The 21,843-nt window shown below is 39.2% G+C and overlaps 1 protein-coding gene across 1 annotated transcript in view; it reads right to left on the bottom strand.

Moving 5' to 3' along the window:
* Nucleotides 1–21,638, bottom strand: part of Stk26 (serine/threonine protein kinase 26) — a 58,918-nt gene extending 37,280 nt beyond the window's left edge. The window contains exons 1-2 of the mRNA XM_005401218.2: nucleotides 21,461–21,638; nucleotides 21,204–21,360 (exon numbers count right to left, since the gene is read on the bottom strand). Coding sequence (XP_005401275.1) covers nucleotides 21,204–21,245 — 42 coding nt within the window. The 5' untranslated portion in view covers nucleotides 21,246–21,360; nucleotides 21,461–21,638. The remainder of the gene's footprint in view (nucleotides 1–21,203; nucleotides 21,361–21,460) is intronic.
* Nucleotides 21,639–21,843: the final 205 nt, after the last annotated feature.

Raw genomic sequence — 21,843 nt, forward strand, 5'->3', positions numbered from 1 at the left:
CTTCATTACATTTATTACAAAAGATTTTGACATAGCTGCAAGAATAACATAGCAGCTTGAGGAGTTTCTCCTGATTAGTAATTTTGAGTCTACTTCATCTTTAAGAACAATAGAATAATTGATAATATTCCTTCATCTTAATTCCTCCTACTCGAGAGATAAGAGAGTCCTCTGCCTCTTAACTTCCATTTTCTCTTTACAATGAAGCAAGCAGGACACATTCTGGGATGTGAAGAATACAGTTCTTTACATATGTAAGACACTTCAGTTCCCACTGGGGTAAAGAAGAATGAGACATTTCTTTGATTCTATTGTCACTTTACTGTATACCACATTTTTCTAAAGAGATATCATACAGCACGGAGAATAAATTTAACCACATTTTCTCCATGTTAGAAATCCTCAGGCGGGAAACAGTTTCATAATGTGTGGCATTTTTATTAGCTGTATTTCCCAGGTCTGAAGGTCTTTACATTCCTGTTATTTTAATTGAGAGTTGAAATGGCAGATATGTTGTTCAGCCAGATAAATCACCCTTGGATCTCAGACCATTTAAGTGAAAGGAAACAACTAATTTTGCCTTTCTGACTAACTGTAGGATCTTAGGTTTCTTAAACCTTTAATTATATCCATGGATAAGGAAAGGAAGCCGTCGTGCAAAGGATCGCATGCTTCTCTCCATAAGCCAAAAGTTAAAGCAAGCATCATAATAAGTGCTGGATGCAAATTCCATTGCAACATTGAACTCTTGCCTCTCTGTCCTTACAGCCATTCCAAAAGAAAAAGGATGGCTGCCTTCTTATAAATATTGTGGAGGGGAAGAGAACAGAGAGGTCAGGCAAAATTGGCTTCATTTTGCTTAGCCCGGAAATGAGAAGAAATCAGCAACTAAATGTTGGCTTCACCATCTGTAGAATGAGGGAGAGCAGTGGACTCCATGATCTCTAAATTCCTTGCCGTTCTGAAGCTGTGTGAATCCAAGCCAACCCCCTTGGATGGTCCCCCTTTCTCACTTGTAGTCACCAGCACTAGTTTTGAACCATAAGGTAGGAGATGGGCTGGCACTGATCGCACAGCCAGTTCTATCCCAGCATACAGTGGCTGAGGAGAAGAATACATATAGTCCTGTTTTTCCAGTAAGAAAATGAAAATCACTAGTAGACTGCATTCAAGTCGCAGCTCTGAGACTGCCATGAAGCGGACCTAAAAGCCCAGGATAGACACAAAGTGGTAAAGTGAGGCACACTCTAGACTATTTTCGGTTCCTCACTCCGGCCACATCCTATTATATATGAGAGATGGTCCCTAAGGGAGTAGAGCAGAGCTAGGAGTTGAACAGGTACAAGACTGAAGGTCCTATTCGTCTCCCTCTAATTGTGAGATATGTTCATCCAGAAAGCATTCAGAAGGTAACATAGTTACACTTCACCATAAACACAGCTTGAATGGCCAACAAAACAAAGAGCCCAAAGGGAAAATTCCAGGAATGTTTTAGGATATCTCAAGTCCAAAACTTCAGGAGATAATAGCCTACAAGCACAAACTTAAATGCAATGCTGCACTCGGGAATGACTTTACTTCCTTATTTTTGAGCCTTTGACTCTAGCCATTTTCTCAGTCTACAATATCCTGCTTTTCTTTCTCCATTTCAGTATATCGCTTGAGTCTTTGATTAAGCCGATCAAACACAATCAAACACTCTTCCCAATATCCTAGAGGAATCTATTGCTTCATCCTCTGGCTCCCAATGCCCTTTACTTACGCCCAGCAGTGCACCCATTTTGTTAAGCTCACACTACCTTTCCCTGCCATGATGTTCCTATTTTGAACAGTAAGTTCATTAAGAAAAGGGCTCTCTCCCACCCCCACCTGGGACACTCGCAGTACCTGGTGCAGTACTTTATACACTGTAGCCCTTCCACGCTTGCGGGGTGTTTACCTGGGAACCTGCTACAGAAAATTTCTTTGGCCCGAGGGTATACCTTTCATTTGCAATTTGATTTCTGGCTTTTCCTACAAGGGATATTACATTCAATGAGCTAAAGGAGGTTAGAATCTGTATGAAATTTTGAGCTAATCCATATTCTCATATGTGATTAACATAATAAAAGTTTCCTAGAATTTTGAAGTTTTGTATTTCAACTGGAGAGTTGACCAGGTTGCACAACAGCAGTTCTTGAGATAATATGAAACTATATACACAAAGAAGAACTGGTAGCAACCACACACATAAGGATACATATCAGGCATATCTGCAAATCTGATGCTGGAAGCACATCTGCCATCACAATTAACTCATGACTACAGCATGTCCTGGAGTCGTCTTGGATTTTACACTCAAGATCAGAGGCCTCCAAAAGCCACAAGATGCATTATCACTCTTGCACATCTCTTTTAATTCAGTTGGGGTAAACACACAGAAATACACAATTCAACCAGGGTCAGGTTTAACCATGAGCATTAATGTTCAAATTAGAGGGATTATTACTGACTAGACAGGATGTTACATATATATGGCCTGGGATTGATAATAAGCCCTAACTATAAAATATTCATTTGGAAAGGCGAACAAGGCCATACACTGAAAGGGAGACAAAGATTCTGTTAATATATAAATGATAAAACAGGTATCCTAATTTATTCAGGCCATTATTTAATCAAACCCACACAGGGCGCTTTAAAGTGATGGACAGTAAGAGCCTCATTTATGTTATCCATGGAAGAGCTAAAACAAAAGGATGTCATTCTAGTACTCTCAGAAATAAGCACCTTTGGTTAGAATCTCAGGCAGTGACTGTTACAGCAAATATCGAACTATCACGGGTAATGTTATGGTGACTCTTTAGCATGCTTATTAAAATGCATTGGATTAAAACAAAATTGATTTCCTCACTGCCTATCTTCCTTTTAGATGCAGACCTCCAATTAAAATCAATAGGTTTGAAGCTTGTAAGCACAGCACTAAATTATTAACACCATGAGTTCTTTTAGAAAATTAACACTGATTGAAAAAGTGGAATTTTACATAGACTTACCTTTTCATTCTTAATGAGAAAGTGGCTATAGAATAATTTTCCTCCAACATTTTCCTCTTTAATCAAATCTATACTCTGAATGAATTGAATCAAAAAGTATTTGCAAGGAGTGACCCAATAGAATCTCAGGACTCCAGAAAATTATCTCTTGGGTCCTGCAGGCTTTAACATCCTCTGATCACAAGAAAATGATACTGGTAACATGATGGTGTCAACAGCGAATGATTTTCATCTTGGCAAGCACTAAAAATGATGCTGAAAGAGATTGTGCTGAAAGCATGCTCTCTAATACATTCAAAAATCTGCTTTTTATTTCCCCAAAGTGAAAAATATCATCAGAGTGTATGTTGACACTTGTACATATGTGTGTAGGGCTAGAAAAATGCTTATTGTTATTTTATACCCTTTAAAAAAGATTGGAAGCACATCAATAAATAAAAATACACTCAGGAAATAAGTGAAATGGGGCTTGTGTATATGTAAAGCAATTATGCCTGAACACCCAAGCTGAGAAGAATTGCTACCAATGAGCAGGAGCGTTAGTGCTGCGCTGAGAATCTGATATTCTCAACTTGCATGAAAAGGTAGGCTACATCAACAAGACAGAGGCTGGCTGCATTTCCACATCCTCACTGAGGATGATTTTATTATTGTTATTTCTTTTCCTTTGCATAAGGAATGTCATTCATTCTTTAAATGCCCCATATATGATCATATTTATATTTTCCCAAAGAATTGCGACTTAGAAAAACTCTTCTGTTGTGATTGTGAATCAATTTCTTCTGGAAGTTCGCCAACGTTTTTTGAACGGAAGTTTGAAAAACCTGTCTCCATGCCACCGTATATTCCATTGTCTTCCTAGTCAATAGCATTATGAATACCCTAATCGCCCTCCCTCCAGGTACAGATCCATCCGTTTTTACACCCACTGATCTGTGCTGACATTGCTGAAATCTGTACATATGACCAAAGCGCAATTTAAATGTCTGTCAAATTAAATGTCCATTTAAGGGGGAAATGTTCCTGAATTATGAGATATTTGCTGTAGGAGTCCAATCTTTAATTTTTAACAAATATCATTATAAGCAAAGCGATTTCCAAGTTTTCTATGCTGATAAGAAAAATATATATCATTGTAAATGCAAAACATTCTGTTGGTTGAAATTTATACTCCCTGTCTATTTTACAATCAAATTGCCAAAGTAGTAATTCTCCAATTAGGATAATCAACTTCTAGTATCACATTTGCATACATATATGATATCTGATTTTTTTTCCTTCAAAAAAGTCTGTATAGTTTATTTAGGAAATTTAAAGAGCAGGATGATACAATTTTAGAACTGGATGTGACCCTTAGAAAACACTTAGTTTTTTGATTTTTTAGTAAGTGATTTCTAGCTGGGGGTGGGAGGTGAAGTGGGCAATGACAAATAAGTAACCTCAGGATGGAGACAATGACAAAGTTCCTTAATTAGTTCCTGGCTTGCAGTCACCAAAACAAGCTTGATGAGCAAGTCAAAGTAATTAAAATGCTTTGAGCAGTGCCTACCCCCAAAAAATCTGTGTTCTACAACTTGAGCTGATTTGTACCCTATCGTTTTCAGACCTAATCAGAGAGAATGTACCATTCACTCAACAATTCCTTGCAGACCACCCCCAAAAGGACTTAAAAAGCATTTTGAATACAACCTTAGAACTCCCTTTGTCCTTTCTTGCCTTGACTAATTTCTTTCCCTCCCTTTCTTTCTCTTCTTCATACCCAAACTTAAATCCAGCCGGGCTACACAGCAGTGCCTTGCCTGACCGTCTCCGCAGCCTGGCCTGACCCATCTTGCCTCAGAATTTCTCGTCCGGCTGGTAGGGAGGCACTGACAGCTTTCAGCAGATGAGTGATAAAATAAATGCTGTGTTTCAGGTAACTCTATCATGTCTGCGCACAGCCTGGAGTCTACTTAGTGACAAAGGCCAGGATGGCATGATAAAATAAGGGATGATGTCTGACATGTTCCGGGGAAAACCGCTGATGAAACTTCATGATTAAACATGGAGAGAAAGAAAATCAGAAGCAAGTTACAAATGATGCCTGTTGGTCGGCTCTTCTCCTGATAATTTTGTCATTTACCAATAAATGTTTTATGGCTGCTGGCACCTCCCCTACTAAATCAAGTAGTTAAGTGGCATTTGGTAGAGCCTAATTATTCCATATGCTATGATCTAATAATTTTAATGCATTTTTTGATTAAGTATTATTCTGCTTGCTGCTGACAGGGTACCTGAGATGTTAATTGTAGGGTGAAGACACTTACTCAGTACAAGGAGGAAACAAATGTGATTATTTCTGACACTTAACACTCACTATTCATTTCCCTCCTCTAATAGATATGGCTGTTTAATTTGAAATACTGATAAAAGCAATTAATGTTCTCTCTTTCCCTCCCTTTAATTCCTTTAAAAATCATACCCACTTTTATTTTCTTTCTCTAGAAACTAAGAAAAACATTAAAATATGACCATACACATACACAATTCATCATCATTACTAATACAACTTTTGTCTAATTCAATGGTTAAAATTTACCTTTAAAAAGCAATCAAAAATGTCTACATGTTTATCACAATCAGGTTTCTTTCCTTGATTTCAGTGTTATAATAATAGGACCAATCCACAAATCAGTTGCTTTATGAAAGAGAAAAACTTCAATTTTCATAATATGTCCCCAGCCTCAGTGAAATTATAAAACCCTGCTTTTAGATCAGCAATTCCCAGTGGAGTTCAAGGTCGTAGGGTACTAGTTGGGAAATTTTTCTATAAAGGGCCAGATAATAAACATTTTAGGCATTGTGGAGCAGATACACTCTGCAGTCTCTGAGTGCCACATGGTCTTCTTTTGTGACAATTCCTCCAAAAAGTACAACACACACACACACACACACACACACACGCACACAAGCACATACATACACACACACACACACACACACACACACACACATCCTTGCTGGCCACGAACAAACAGTCTTCAGGCAGAATTTAGTCCTTACTTGTGGTTTGCTAACTGCTGCCCTAAGGAATCCATTGTACAAAATAAATTATCTGCTCTCTAATGCACCTTGAACTGGTCTTAGTTATATGACCTTATTAGGAGAGTTGGAAAAGAACAACTCGAATCATATTTTCTGTTTTAAGGTTCAGATGCAGAGCCCTGACTGTAAAAGGTACATTGAAGTAACAAAGCTGCAGAAAGACTACTGAAGGGGTGGGGACTGATTGTTATTTTTTAAAGCATAAGCATTCAAAAATATTTACGAGGGATAATTTAAAAATCAAAAATTTCAACAACTTGCCTTTTGTCTGAAGCATGAGGCAAACGTTATATAGCCTTAATACTTTTTAGTAGAAAATTACACATAGTCAACAAGTAATGGCACATTAATTGCTTCCTCTAATTCAAAATTGGTGTGGAATGGGCACCCAACCCCTTTGATATACAAATGGTCATGTGCGTCTTTTGTTTGCGAATAGTAACTGAGTCCTAATTCTTTAGTAGGAGCACCAAAACACATTTTACAGATCACCAGTGTAATCCCCTCACTTTACATTAGAGGAAATACTTGCAGGCATTATTTCACAGTACAGAGGAGCAAATACACGACATTCTTCATCTTAGTATACAGGAAGAAATGACTTACAACCCTATGGTGGGGGATTAAATACGTAAACTTGGGAATACTCGGGCATATTAAATAAGAATATTCTTTCATAAATGAGCATATCACTTTTTCAGTTAAAAGAGTCTTTCTAAAAAGCCTAAAACTGTGCCTTATGTTTCAACCAGGATCACCCCTTACAATGTAATTTCACGACAACCTGCTTTCAAAAACTACACACCAGAGTAATCCAATTAAAACGCTTCTAGTTACGCAGATTGGCCCAGAACCCAGGCGTGTAGGTGGACAACCAGAGAGAGTCGTCTCTATCCTCAAACTTGAAGAGGGCATGCAAGCCCTGGGCAGAAAGCAGCGGTTTTCTTTTCTTTTCTTTTTTCCAAGTATTTCTGTCTTTTTAGTGACTGAAAATTTCAAGTCAGTAAAACAAACAACATAGTACTTAGTAAATGTAAGTTTTCTTAGAAAAAAAAGTAATTGAACTACTGGTACTTAGAACTCTTAGCAAAAACATAAATCAAATGGTGCTAAAAAGTCATTAGACAAACCTATTATAAAGTAAATCGGAGGTACTATTTAGCCATGAAATGCTCCAAAGAACTGTTTTTCTCAAGGGAGACCGCTAATGCCAGAGCCTACTGGAAAATAACAACGATGTTAAGTCTACTCATTTCAAAGTTAATCTCCTATTTTGCTTTCCCTCCCCACAAAACAGCAGTCCAAATTAGCCGAATAAAATCCAAAGGATACTCTGGCATTTTTTCCTTGTTAATGAAAAGTACTCCTTCAGCTACAGAGGGAAAAAAAGGCCACCCAAAATGATTTCAGTTGTCTAGAAACAATTTATTGGACCAATACACATAACACCAAAATTGCATATCTTAAATAAAAAAGCAGCAGAAATCACCATCCCCTCTTTCCTCTGATTATTCACAAGCTTTCTCCCAACCAAAAAGATTCTTTACATTTTCTTGCCATAGCAAATTAATTATGCAAATGTAACTTTCATCACAGAAGTCATAAACAACAACAAAGAAATGAATTACTATTACCTCCCCAATTTCTTTTTCTGTTACCTTTTTCTCCTCTCTGCAGAAAGTAGAGAAATTTCCCATTCTAAAAGGAATACAGAATTCTCAATCTTTAAAGCAAAAGACTAATTTTCCTTTCCTTGGAAATACTGTCTTTCTGTTCTTCCAGAGTCCAATACCTTTTACCTCACCTACATTTTCTGTTTGCTCATGAGGCAGCAGTAATCCTCTGGTACTAGGAAATTCTACCTTCCCTAAGCTGGGTTTACATCGCAGCCTCCAAAAACACGATGCCTGAACCTCAGCAGATAGAAGATCCATAGCAACAGCGGTAATAGTTTTTTTTTTTTTTTTCCACTTGCTATTACCAGAAATCACAGTCCAAAAAGACGACCATGGAGGTGTCACTTATGCTAAAACCTCAAAATTGATTCATTATTTAACTAGTTGAATCCCACCTTTTCATTGTATGTGCCCTTTGGGAAGTGTGTAACAGAATAAAAAAGATCTTTCAGTGACAGGCACCATTTTTCATAGAGATAAATAGTTCAAAAGAAAAAAAAGCAGCTCTCGGGATACGAGATTTTGTTTGTCAGTGAAACAGGCTCTGATGCCTGGCCCCCTCCATTCCCTATCCCCTCAGAATCTATAGTTTGAAGTACCTATAACAAATTGAGCTTCACCATAATAGTTTAGACAATGATGACAAGTTTCAGTTAACTAGAAGTCATTTATATCCTGTCCAGTATCACTGATTTTACTAACAGGTAAACGGATTTATATTTATCAATGGCAGTTCTTTTGGTACAGAATTCCATGTGAGACTATTCTAGGAGAGAAATTAAGCAGAGGATCAGAAATCATGATAAATGTAATCCTATGTAATATTCAATTCAATTCTAAATCACTAAAACTGCTTAACACCGGTATTGAATTTCATTAAAAGTCATTTCCCATGATCTGTACTCTGTATGGAATAGACTGCCGAGTTCAATTTCTTTAAGAATAACAGGAGTTTAAATATCAAAGGCAGAAAGAAGTAGCCAGGATCAAAGTGCAACATGTGTTACAATGAACGTGCAATGTGTAAAAAATCCCAATAAATCCTTATTAAACCTTTAGACATAGGGATATATACATGGTTACCTTAGATATTTTAAATGAGGTAAGGAACGCTACATATTAACTCTATTTTTCATGTTGTGAAAATATTTAGCAGCCCCATGAATATCAGCTTTACTGAACAGATAATCTCACATCCATTTTACTGACTTCCTGTTCATCTGCAGACCTTCTTAAATAACAACATCAAATCATTTTTCTGCTTCTGCAACTTAGTGAACAGTGATGCACTGTTTTATCCATTTTTATTTTGATAATACATTTTTTTCACGTTTTGAAACCAGTTTTACCTCCAACTGGTACAGCTGAAAATGTTGAGGCACAGTTTCCAGGAAACATATGAAGTGTTTTCAAATGCAAAATGTACTTCAGGTACAACACAGCACACGTTGTGTGTGCATGTATACAAATATTCATCCAACTGTCCATCCATACATCTATCGTTTTGAGCAACAAAAACTTAATCTACCAGTTAGAGGAGTAAGTAACCTGGAAAAGAGACAGCTACCTGAGAAGTGTGAGATATAAGGTAAACATGTCTGAATTTTCACATCTAAATTTTATTATCTAAAGGGGAAAAAGTCAACAAGTGACTGTATAGATTTGTTCTAATCATACTTAAACATGGTTTGAAATGTTTTTAGGAGGACATTTCTGTACATGCTTTTGAATATCCTCACTGACGGCAAGTCTTTGCTTATTTTATTTTTTTAGTTTTTTGAGACAAGGTCTTGCCATGCAGTTCAGGTTGGCCTTGAACTCACCATGTAACACAGGCTGGCCTCAAACTCACAGTGATTGTCCTGCCTCAGCCTCCCGAGTGCTGGCATTACACCACATCTGGCCCAAGTTTTTTATTCTAAGGGATAGATTTACTTTTGTTTTTATTCTAAGGGATGGATTTACTTTTGGCTGTGTTCATGTCAGAAATTAAAAACTGATCTAGGTACAAGGCTAGGAGATCAGGTGGGTAATCAACTTCACATGCATTGTTTGGTGTTGGGAAACTCATTAAATATTTGCTTCTCTTATTTTCACTTCTAATCTTTTGTTTGAACTAAACTGAGTTTCCCACAAGTTACAAGTTGGAAAATACTAATATATTAATCTGACCAGTATAGGGACTATTTTATTTTATTTTATTTTATTTTTTTGGTTTTTCTCCGGTACCGGGAACCGAACTCACGACCTTGCGCTTGCCAGGCAGGCGCTTTTTGCCGCTGAGCTAAATCCCCAGCCCCTATAGGGACTATTTTAGAGAGCAGAGTGTCCATTTAGGCAGCAGTTGGATATTTCCTTCATAATTCAGAATTAACTTCCTCTCCTGTCCAAGAATTTACATATGGAACTACAAGATGCGTTTGGAATGTCAGAATTATGAATACGGGTTTTATATATAATAGCCGCCTAAATACATTAAGTCTAGTTTGATTGATTTGGGAGACGCGGGTAGTGGAAGTGGGATGGAGGGCAATAACAGGAAAGAAAGAGATTCTGAACGGGAAACTAAGTGAGGTGTCACAATTGAAAAAGAGTCTTCAAAAAACTTTAATGATTGGATCAGTCTTCTATTCTTACATCTGGTAATCTGAGCAACTTCATTGAGGATAACAATACGTAATGTAACAACCACTGTTAATCTCTACCATTTGGTTTGAAACCCTGTATCATTTTTAATGTCCTTGCTTTGTGTTGTTTCTATTTTGATATTGTTCTTTTTTTTCCTACTATTTTCTTTAAAATAAAATTTTTAAAAATGTCTAACTTGGGGAAATACTGCACTTATTAGTGTTTAAAACACTGAAATTTTACTTCTTTTAGTCAAATTGTATTTTTCCCACCGTATACGTCAATAGGGTTCATATTCTTAGTAGGCATTTTCATTTGGAGATAAAGAGCATTTACTTAGTTGTTTACTACAGAAAACACCTAACCTAACTAGGCACAATAACAGAATTATAGACAAAGTATCTCTTTGTAAGAATTTGTCATCTAAGTGGCGTATCCAGATAAAAAGTTAAAGTACATGTAATAATATTAAACCAAAAAATAAAAACTGAAGTCATTTATAGCACACATTGGTCAATGACAAATACATAATAAAAAGAATGGATATTTGTTGTCGAAATTGCAAACATACCTCAAGCAAGGCAGACGGAAGTCATGGGTGACAGATTTGAAAACTGTAAAATTTGAAACTAAGTGGTATTGAACTTCTTAGACGGACAATTGGAAAGCTTATTATTTCCATCTCTCACAATTTCATCTACTACTTATACCCACAAAGGACTCTCAATTTTCCTCTGTTCTCCTGAACAAACATGCTCCTAATTGCTTCTGTTTGAATGTGTAGCCAGAACTTCAAATTCAACATGTCTGAGACTGAACTTTTATCTGACTCTTTACCCTCCCCTCATATAGCGCCTCTTTCCATGTTCAATTAGTCACTAAGGTCTGGTCAAGTTTTCCCTGAGAGGGGCTCAGATTGGTCCTCAAACCAGAAAAGCGGCTTGGAAAGCATTAGAAATGTATGCTCCCAGGCTCCACCCCAGACCTACAGAATTAGAAACTCATGGGATGGGGCTTAGCAGTCTGTGTCCACAAGGCTTCCAGTTCGTTCTTATGCTGGCTCAAATTTGATCATCAGTGCCTTAGATCAAACCCTTACCAACTAAATAAGCTTTTCCCTATCTCCAACCCATCTGGAGTTTTTCTAGCCTTATGAAATCTTCCCAAACAGGCATGGCATGGTGGAGCACGCCTGTAATCCCAGCACTCAGGAGGCTGAGGCAGGAGAATCGTTGTGAGTTCAAGACCAGCCTGGGCTACAAAGTGAGTTCAAGGCCAGTCTGAACTGCATGGCAAGACCCTGTCTCAAAAAAAAAAAAAAAAAAAAAAAAAAGAAATCTTCCAAAACAAACAAACAACATTGTTTCCATCATTCCACTATCTTGCTAAAAAAAAAAAAAAAAAAAAAAAACAAACAAAAAAAAAAAACCTCATTATCAAGGGAGCACAGAATTAATGTTTCAGTCTAACTACTATTCAAGGTCTTTCACAATCTGGCCAAATCATACTTCATGCCAATAGGCACCTACCTCGAACTTCTTGAATAGAAAGAACCCCGAATGTGCCTTTTGTCTCTTTTCTCCTGTTTGCCTTCCACTCTTCACAAGGAACTGTTGATGGTCACCCTACATAGAAGCAAGGGGTGCAGTGACAAACAGAAGGTCCTAGCATAAAAGGAGATTATAACTGATAGCTTCTTCTGAAGTCCAACCTTCCTGGGGCGTTTTGGTAGCAGAGTCTACGTCATTGGGGATTGATCACTTTTGCTGCACACTATAAGATTTCGGAACATGTGAGTGTCTAGTAACTCCAGTTGTAGAACAAGCATTATGAGGTCAGAGACTCTTCTGTAACGCTTGGTTTCTCAAAGATAGGCATCAAATCTTATGCCCTGCTCAAAATAAGTTTGACAAACCTTGCCGCTAATAATTTTCTAGCCTAAAATCAACTTAGCTGTTTCACAAAGATTAAGTTGCAAAAACATTAAATCTTTTCCAACTCGGGAAGGCCCAACATATTATCATTTACTGACAAGCACATAGGAAAGTTGAAAGCTATATTCAAATAAATTAAAACTAGGGCGGCAAACAGAACCCTAACTAATGAGTTTGCTGAGTATTCTTCCCAGGTGGTCAATAGCATTGAAAAGCATACATGTGAAATACGCTTCTTTCCCTGAGGCTGCCGGCCACACGGACTAGGCTCTCTTTAACCACAAGAGGTCAAAGTTCTATTTTCTATCACCGTATTTAGTAGCATGTGTGCATGCTTTACTGATTGGTTCCTTCGTGTTTCTGGTTAAAGTTAAGGCAGGCAACAGGAAATTGAGAACAGGGAGTCCAGAAACTTTCCCAGCTGTAGTGGGCAGCAATAATGATGAGGCAGAGGCTTTGGGAAGAACTTCTGACTTTATAGTTTCTGTAGGCTCAGTGCCTCCAAGTTTTCCTGCAGTAGAAACAATTTACACCCCACCTGATTATCTGTGCTGCCCATCCTCCCCATCGGCCCCTGCTCTATGATTTATTCTGCATCAAACTGTTAAGCCTAGACTTAGACTTCAGACTGCATCGAACCGTTAAACCTAGCTTAATATAAATACTGTAGAGTGATATGTCCCATGGTCAGTGGTTTAATGAAAATCTGGAAGAGGAAGGGTAGATAGGAAAAGGCACTAACAGAGCAGGTCAAACATGCATTTTCAGAGAAAAATTTGAGTGCTTCTAGATGTCCTTGAAGTATTTCCTCCACCTGCCAAAAACTCACTCCTAGGATTATGTTTCCAGGCAGTATTGAAACCTGGTAGAATAATTCACTACTATGCTTAGAAATGTCCTAACACATCTAGCATGGTATGGATTTCAAATCCAGTAAAACTTCATGAAGTTCATACTGGGAAGCTGTTTCTATAACTCAAAGCAACTGTTATTCTTTGGCTAGACACCCTATTGTTGTATAACAAACAAATTGAAAATAACCCAGCGATGGTTGATTTGAACCCAACTTGTTTTGGTCCTTTATATTTTAACTTAATAGGGCTTCGCAGACACTCCTCCCCCAGTTTTTCTTTAACAGTGAACAGGAGAGAGGAAAAACATCACCACCGCCTAACATGTTATAAGGATCACACAAAAAAGTTGAAATAAACATATTTTGATTTTTGTGTTCTGTTTTTGAGACAGGGTCATGCTATGTACTTCAGGCTGACCTTGAAGCTCACTAAGAAGCCCAAACTTGCCTCTAACTTGCCGGGATCATCTTACCTCAGCCTCCTGAGTGCTGGGACTACAGGCATGCACCACCATCCCCTGCTTCCACAAACATTTTTATGAGAAAAATGCAAAAACAGGATATCTTGGCTTTCTCAACATCAAATTTTTGAAGTTACTGACCAAAAGGAGGGAAACCGGACATTTTTTAAAAAGCTAATTCGATTATCTTCAGTTCTTTTATCTAAGCCTCCTATAATTTTGTTTACTTTGAGGCTCACGAAGCATGAACCAAAATTTTGTTCTAATTTTGCCGGACTATCCAAAACTATGCCTCATTAAGGGCTAATCTGAAATTTGGGGGATAGGAATCATTGTAATCCATGATCTTATGATAAATGAAGGAAAAGAAAGGCCAGCAGGCTGCTGTTAGGGGAATTCTAGAACAAGTCCAGTGCAGAATGAATCCTCCGCAGCACCATGTAGCTATCTCCCAGCATAGTACATGTTGATAAGCAATGGAGTGGGGACAGGAATAAAGGACAGGACCTGCTTCATACATAGGTTTCCTTGTGTTTCTGTACATGCACGTCAGGAATTCGCCTCAGACGTATGTAGTTTGGTAGAGGGACAACCACAAGCATCATAGGTAGAGCTGGCTAGCAATCTGCTGATAGTCATGTATAAATCCAATTTTGAATGTATTTTTCTACACATTCACTCTGTTTCATAAGGATGTTAAGAGGAATTAGTTAATATCTTTGATAAATATTTGACTTCTAAAAGCATAAACTCTAAGATGTGGTCCTTATCATGTAACACCTTAGCCTAAAATACCCGATGATCAAGTAAAAAGTATACCTAAAATGGGGGTCAAAATTTTAGTTGTGTGTATTTCATGGATTTCTGCTTTTAGAGTTCTTTCAAGGCATTCCTCCAGAAACATTACTTTCCATGCACCTTTGGTGGAGATATTTTGAATCCTAGTATGAGAAATGAAGACTTTTCTGCAGCACACCTAATGATAGTGTTAATTTTTGTTCACCTAACTCCATTTTTAGCAACAAATAAAACCAGTTAAACTACCACTCTTTCAGAAGCAGCACTGGGTCAAAAACTATTATCATGATTTCTCAAATGTAATTAGATTTCCATTTCATGAAGGCATTATACCCTGTAAAATGTGAACATCTCTGGGAGAGTTCGAACGCTAAGCCATTGATCAAAAGTACCTTAACACAGATGAAATCATATTCTAATGTGATGTGTGCGACAGAAAAATAAAGAAGTTTGAAAAATTCATTTGCTTAGGAGGGAGGGGAAGGACAGAGGAAACGGTCAACAGACAGGTAGACCCAATCAGCAGGAGTACAACTAGGAGCAACACCCGGGCTGGGGATAGAATTCAGTGGCACAGCGCCTGCCTGGCAAGTGCAAGGTCCTGAGTTCAATTCCTGATCGCAAACCAGAAACAGCAACAATAACAAAAAATAATTAGGAGGAAAGAGAAAAGGACAAGAGATAGGCCAGATGAATCTGTTTCTCCCAGATTTATCCAGAACTAGCCCTTGTAACTAAGAAAGCAGTGAAGCTTCTTTTTTCTCAAAAGCCTTGAAAAGTAAGGGAATGAGAACCCCAGTATTTGGACACCTGACTACTTCACAGATATACCCTGCTAAACATATTATGTATAATCCATTAAAACTATTTTGATATGTATAGAGTCTACACACACATAATTTAACCTTCTGGACCCACAGAATTTAAGCATTACACAACATATCTGAAGAAAGAGAACTGAAGAAAGTTAGAAAAGTTATCCACAACACACTCACCAACCAACACATCTACATATAATTCCTATGTAACGGTATAAAGAGTACTAAAATACATGGTTCCTACCTTCAAGAAATTTATAATCTAATGTTGGAAAATTGTAGAGTGCACCTACACAAAATCTAAGGCAGTATATAAATTAAGCACCGTCTGCCAACAATAGATAGAATAAATACTTGGAAAGGAAGAGATTTCTATAGCCTGGAACTTCCAGAGAAAGGGTATAGAGAAAGTAAGATGGCTATCTTCCAAGTCAGGTAGGATCTTGCCAATCAGTGACTATCAGTTGTAACTGGCAAGGTACAGAAAAAGGGATTTCTTGTTGGGAAATAGTGAGAACTAAGGCTAGCTCTGTAAAAAGTAGCCAAATAACAGAAAGTATGGAAAGATGAGCAGAGGGTTTTGGATCTGACTGGGGAGAGTGGGGTGATTGTGATAGAGTTTCAATAGAAAAATGTGGGTTACCAAGCCGGAAAAGGATGAGATAATGACAGTGTTTTGTGCGATTAGCCTAGCATTGTTTTGCAGGATGAGCTATCCACAGACATAGTAACACCTTTTATAAAGGAGCTCAAAATATCCTCCACAGATGATAGTTAATTCATCAAAATAACCTCTCATTGAGTCAGAGGAAATGCACCATTTATTATTCCCAATTTTGTAGATAATTTGCTCAAGGTCACTAAATAAATGAAAGGGAAAATAGAAAATACCGTGTCACAATGTTCAGTGGTTCCTAGTATCAGCTAAATTATATTCTCTCATTTTCTATGACTCAAGCAAAGAAGGTACATGATGGACCTTTGGACTGAAGGGCCAGCCTCATTACTGTTCCAGACATAAATCCTACCGTAACCAATTCCTGTTTATGCTTCCCTACAGCCTCCAGGCCCTAGCTTCAAACCACCCAGCTAAGACACCCCCACTTCCCAGGCTAACTCTTGGCTTGGATTACTTTGTTCCATCTGGTCTTCTGCCATTATGATTAGCATATTCAACACCTCTGCACCAACCAAGTAACAACAGGGACAGTGCTTTGAGTCCAGCAATTCAAGGCAATGCTTTCCACCTGAAACTGCAAATCTCAGTGGTTCCTTAGGAAGGTGGGAGGGAGTTAAGAACTCCATATACTGAATTCTGTACCAAAAAGAATTTCTTCTCCAGTTGAGGTTTCTTGATGACAGTTAAATAAAGAATTCTCTCCAGCTAACTCCCTCTTGATCTTGACACATTTTCACAACCTTCCATGCATCTTAAAGCCACACTTCCTTTAGGTATGTATGTATGTATTATGTATATATTTATAGTCAGTGTCTCACTATGTAGTTCAAGCTGGCCTTGAACTCACTATGCAGTTCACACTGGCCTGGAGATTACTATGATCCTCCTGACTCAGATTCCCTAGTGCTCCACCACACCCAGCTAACCCTTCCTCTTAAACCTATTTTTGCTATCTCACTAGCACCCTCACCTCTGCATATTTTTCTGGTACTATAACCCACTCCCTCCTTGTCTTTCATTTTCAAGTAAAATGCCTGATACGTACAGTAGTAAATGCTCAGTAAATGTCTGATGATTGGCTAGAGGTCCTGTTCTATATCTCCAGCTATTTCTTGGGAGACTTTTACTGTGCCATCCTTATGTTCCCCGAAAGTTCAAAAGTATAGAACACAAATGACGACCTTCCTAGCAGATCAGGCTTTTCCTCATTACATTCCAATTTTCTCCAAACATGCTATGATTCTCTCAGTTTGCCATGGGCAACACCACAAAGGCTTTCACTCGTCCTTCTGTAAGTAGCTAATTATTAAATCTGGCAGTTTTGTTTTCTTTATAAAACTAGGCCTATGGGAGGCAATCTCTCAAAGTAAGATCCACTGAATCTGTATAGCTATGATCATCCCACCAAATAGCCTCTGTAGATTGAACTGCCTTAAATCTCTTAAGTCTCTGGTTCACTCATTCATCCAATACTGAGTTTTCACTTCTTATACACAACCGCGTTCACTGAATATCCTTTACTCAGAAATGGTTAAAGGCCAGTTCAAGTGCCAAAATCATTTCCTAGCGTTCAAAGACAACCTAATCTAGACAAGATCAAGTTTTCCGATCTTAACTCCTATTATTTCTCTAGAGGAATTCTTCATCATGACCCAAGTGATTATATCCCACTCTCCGAGTACATATATGCTTGCACATGAATGGGGACCCTTTCCTACATATCTATATATTCCTTGGCTCAGGGAACTTCCTCGCTTGGAAACAGCCTCCCAAATACAGATCCTAACAATACTTTGGGGTCAGCCTATCCTCTTCAAGTCTTCAATTCTTCCAGTCAGAAACTTCTATTATACTTACAGCAAGTTTATGAAATTCGCATTATTTGATATTTCAATGGTAGCCTTAACAGCCCAGGAAGATTTCAGGGCAGGTCATGAAGTAGACTTCTGTATCTTTCTCAGAACCCATTTCTAGGTTTAACAAGGCCAGGCAATATTTTCTACAACTTAGTTAAAAGCGTTCAATAAAGTTTTCATTACTCCAAAAATGTTATTTCCACTCATATGTCAAATAACAGCCATTGTTAAATTGCACCACTTTGATCATATTTTAAGATACGCAAAAGCGAATTTTAAAATTTCTTAGCAAGAACTTTAAAATTCTTTAATGAGAGACATAGCATAAAGCATAACATATAACATTTAGTACTCTGACAATTGCCTTTATTTTCCCACCTAAACTTCATGAAAAATTTCAAAATCAATTTATAATTCTTGCCTTCATAAATAATAAGACAAGTTTTAAGGGGAAATATCTTAAACTTTTACATACGTTTTATGACTGAAAACCAAAAAGAAAAAAATAAGTTTTAAATCATTAAAGAGTAAATATTTGGATGGAAAGAAGCAGGTTTTTTTTTTTTTAAGTCATATTTTAAAGATTGTTCAAGAGTTCAGCTCCTGGGATGGAAATTTCCTTTAGTTATACACTGAAGAAGTAAGCACAAATTAAGTAAGAAAAAATCATACTCTCAGCATTTAGTGTAATAAGGCAAAAATGCTCATTACCACAATATTAAGAAATATCAACAATATGAGTCTGAGTAACGAATTCATAAGAAAGAGTTTGAATTGGACCAAATCCTGGGGTTTTCTTTCTTCACTCTAAGTTTCTTTTCTATTTTAAACTAGTGGCAACAGAAATTTCTTTGTTTGAAAGTCAGGAATGCTAAAGTCTTAAGTGATAGAACAGGTAGCTCAGCTTCTACTCCATGCCTGTTCTCAGAGGGAGCAAAACATTGTGGATAAAGTAATTTTGTTTTTATTGCTGGAAAAATCATTTTTCCGTGAATCTTCATAATTCATAAAATAAACTGTTAAAAAATCATAGGCCAGTCGACCGCTTCCCTCAATTTGTGGATATACAATACTGTGCATTAATTTCAAGAGCACATGCCTTACTCAAGTTTTCTAACTGCTTTGAAAAACTAAAAGTTGCTCCTAATTCTAACACAACTCCAGGAGAACTTTACTTACTCATGATATATTTCTACAGCTCATGTGCAATATTTTTGCAAAATATAAAAGCAATCTAGGCTCAAGGGCCACACTGCATGCCATCGAATTTATTTTTAGGGTACTGTACATTTTCAACTGTGGAAAAAACTTTGTGTTGCACCAACTGCTTAAGAACTATATGTAGAAAGAAAATGGAAATTTTGTCATTCGCGCCATCTTAATGAAATTACTTTAAGATGGTGTGAATGACAAAAAGTAATCTTTCTTTGCTAGTATTTGACATGCTTGCTCTACACAAATTAGGTTTGACAAAGTAATCAACACTTTTAGAGGGCATAAAGCGAAAGGCAAATTTTAAAATTTAAAATCTATGATTCACAGTGTAAGCCAACTTCATTAAGTTTTACATATTCAAGAAATAGCCAACTCCAATAATTAAAGCAGGGGACAGCAATAGGAAATATTGAACAGCAAACAGTTCTTATACCATATAAATCAAATCAAGGTCAAAGCAAATTAAATAAAGACCAGAAACCATATAAATCAAATCAAGTCAAGACAAATGAAATAAAGACCAGAAACTATTTTCTCCTCAGCACACACAGTTCCGCAGAATCACAAACTTGACGACCCCAAGGGAGGCGCGACAGAAGCGCACAAGCACGCAGGCGCGAGCGCACGCACACAATGGAGAGAGGAGCTTGGGGACCCTCAGCTGACTGAAAGGAGAGCGCGGTGGGAAAATTTCACTTTGTTTCAGATTAGACTGAGGGAAACTGCAGTTAGTGTTGCAAACTACCAATTCTCTGGATTCAAAGGGAGAACTGAATGAATGGGGCTAGGGATTGGAGGGGGCAGGGGAGAAGCGGAGAGAGCGCCTGAGAAAAAGAACGTTTGAGGCACTTTACAAAGCTTAAATGTATTAACCTTAAAAAAAAAAAAACAAACTCAACTATTTATTATTTCATATTTCTTTCCCCAGTCTCTAATTTTTATTAAATGTACACGGACTTCCTGGGGGCTTAACCTAGACTTGCCCAGCTTCAAAGGCCTGGTCCTCAGGACAAGTCAGGAATGGCCTGGGGAGGGGGTTAAAATATGACTTTTGTGATCACACCTAAAATGAGACCAATGGCAAAAGGAAAAGATGAACTCCATGAGTCCATAAGTAAATTGAGAGCCCACTCCACAGTGCTTTGATCTTTTTCTACTAGAAACAGGAGCTGTGTACTATACTCTCGACATTTTTTCTTAACTTGAAAAAAGTTTGCTTTCACATTTTTAGACCAGGAGGGATGGGGGCATTGGTGTTTTGAGCCTCTGATCCGTTCAGGAATGGCTTGTTAAGGTGTCTCGCAAAGGAAAAACTAAAATGTTCATGCTGTAAACAGTTCAATTTGGACAACATTCAGCAGATAGCCTGAAACGCAGTCAATTAACAAAAGTAGCGACGAAAAAAAAGTCTCTCCACGCGGCTTTTCTTTAATAATACGAAAATATAGTTGGGGAGGATGGTGCTGTTTAAAACTTGATTACGAAGTTAGGTCCCATTTGGTAATCCCTGTACTGGACAAAAAGCTTCCCTTCACCACGTGCATTGATCTTAAGGGAAAGGCAGGCAGAGGGGGCTGGGAAATCATCAGGACCCTGCATTTCTTCTGTCACCACCGGCTGGGCCAGGTGGGGGAGCGAGCTACAACTTCGCCCTTTAGAAGCAGCTCTAAAAGGGAAAAAGAAGTCACCTCGCTCTGCGCATGGAGGAAGAGTCAATTCAAGGCCACCTCCACCCCTCGTCTTGTTCCGCCCGAACTTGTGTGTATGTTGCTGGGGGCATGACTGGCGTTTACTCCACGACTTCCAAGACATCTCCATCTCTTCCAAGTTAAGGCCCCCATCCCCGGTCCCCAACTTGGCCGTGCTCGGCAGGCGCAGGTGTCTATTTTTATTACCACCCCCCACGCCACCGCCCCGAGCGCGCGCAAGCCCCATCTAGTCGCGCGCCCCAGTTCCTCCCTGCCTACCAGCGCGGAGCACCAACTACAGTAGTCTCGCAGACTCCAGGAAACTCCGAGCCCTACTCGTAGGTCACCTGGCCAGAGTGGCCGGCTCAGCCTTCAGAGGAGCCCTGGGACCGCCCCTCGTCGCTGGTACCCACAGCGGGGCGCGCGAGGGGTTCCGGAGTAGTCACGTGGGCGGCCGGGGAGGCCTGGGTTCGCTCACCTGCATCCCGGGCACTTGGACCGCCACCGATGAGTGGGCCATGAAGGCGACCGCTGCTCCCTCCGCACTGCTTCGGTGGCTGGCGGTGGCGCCTTGGCTCAGTTGGCTCCTCCTACAGGGGTAGCCAGGCGGCCCTCCCAGGCTTTTCGATCGGGGCCTGGAAGGACACACAGAAGTGGGGTTACTGGGCTGGTGGTGCCTAGCCCCAGGCTGAGAGGTGGGCGGTCCGCCCCGCCGCTCTCCCCGACTCAGTCTACCTTCCTGGCGCGCGCCCGCCGCTGTGTCCGCCGCCTCCGCAGTTGCTCCTCTTGCTGAACGCGGGGCGCTGTGTGTGGCAGCGGCTGGGACCTGGGCTCGAGTGATGCCTCTCCTCTGCGCCTCGCCGCTTTAGGAAGAGGAGGTGGAGGCGCCCCAGCAACCCGCCCGCTAGCCCGTCCTGGGAGGCGGTTGGGGGCGGTTCCGCCGCTGGCCCTGCCCCCGCCCGGCAGCCGGGAGGCGTCAGGGGAGCTGAGGCAGCGGGGTTTGGCTAAGGCTGGAGCCGAAGAAGGGGGAGACTCTCTGGGCAAGCGGAGAGTAACACTCCGCGACTGGGAGACCAGGAGCGCGGCTCTGCCGGCAAAGAGAGTGGAAGAGTTTGAAA

Source organism: Chinchilla lanigera, unplaced genomic scaffold (genome assembly GCF_000276665.1).
Source record: "Chinchilla lanigera isolate Chin_1 unplaced genomic scaffold, ChiLan1.0 scaffold00072, whole genome shotgun sequence".
In the NCBI taxonomy this organism is placed as follows: domain Eukaryota; kingdom Metazoa; phylum Chordata; class Mammalia; order Rodentia; family Chinchillidae; genus Chinchilla; species Chinchilla lanigera.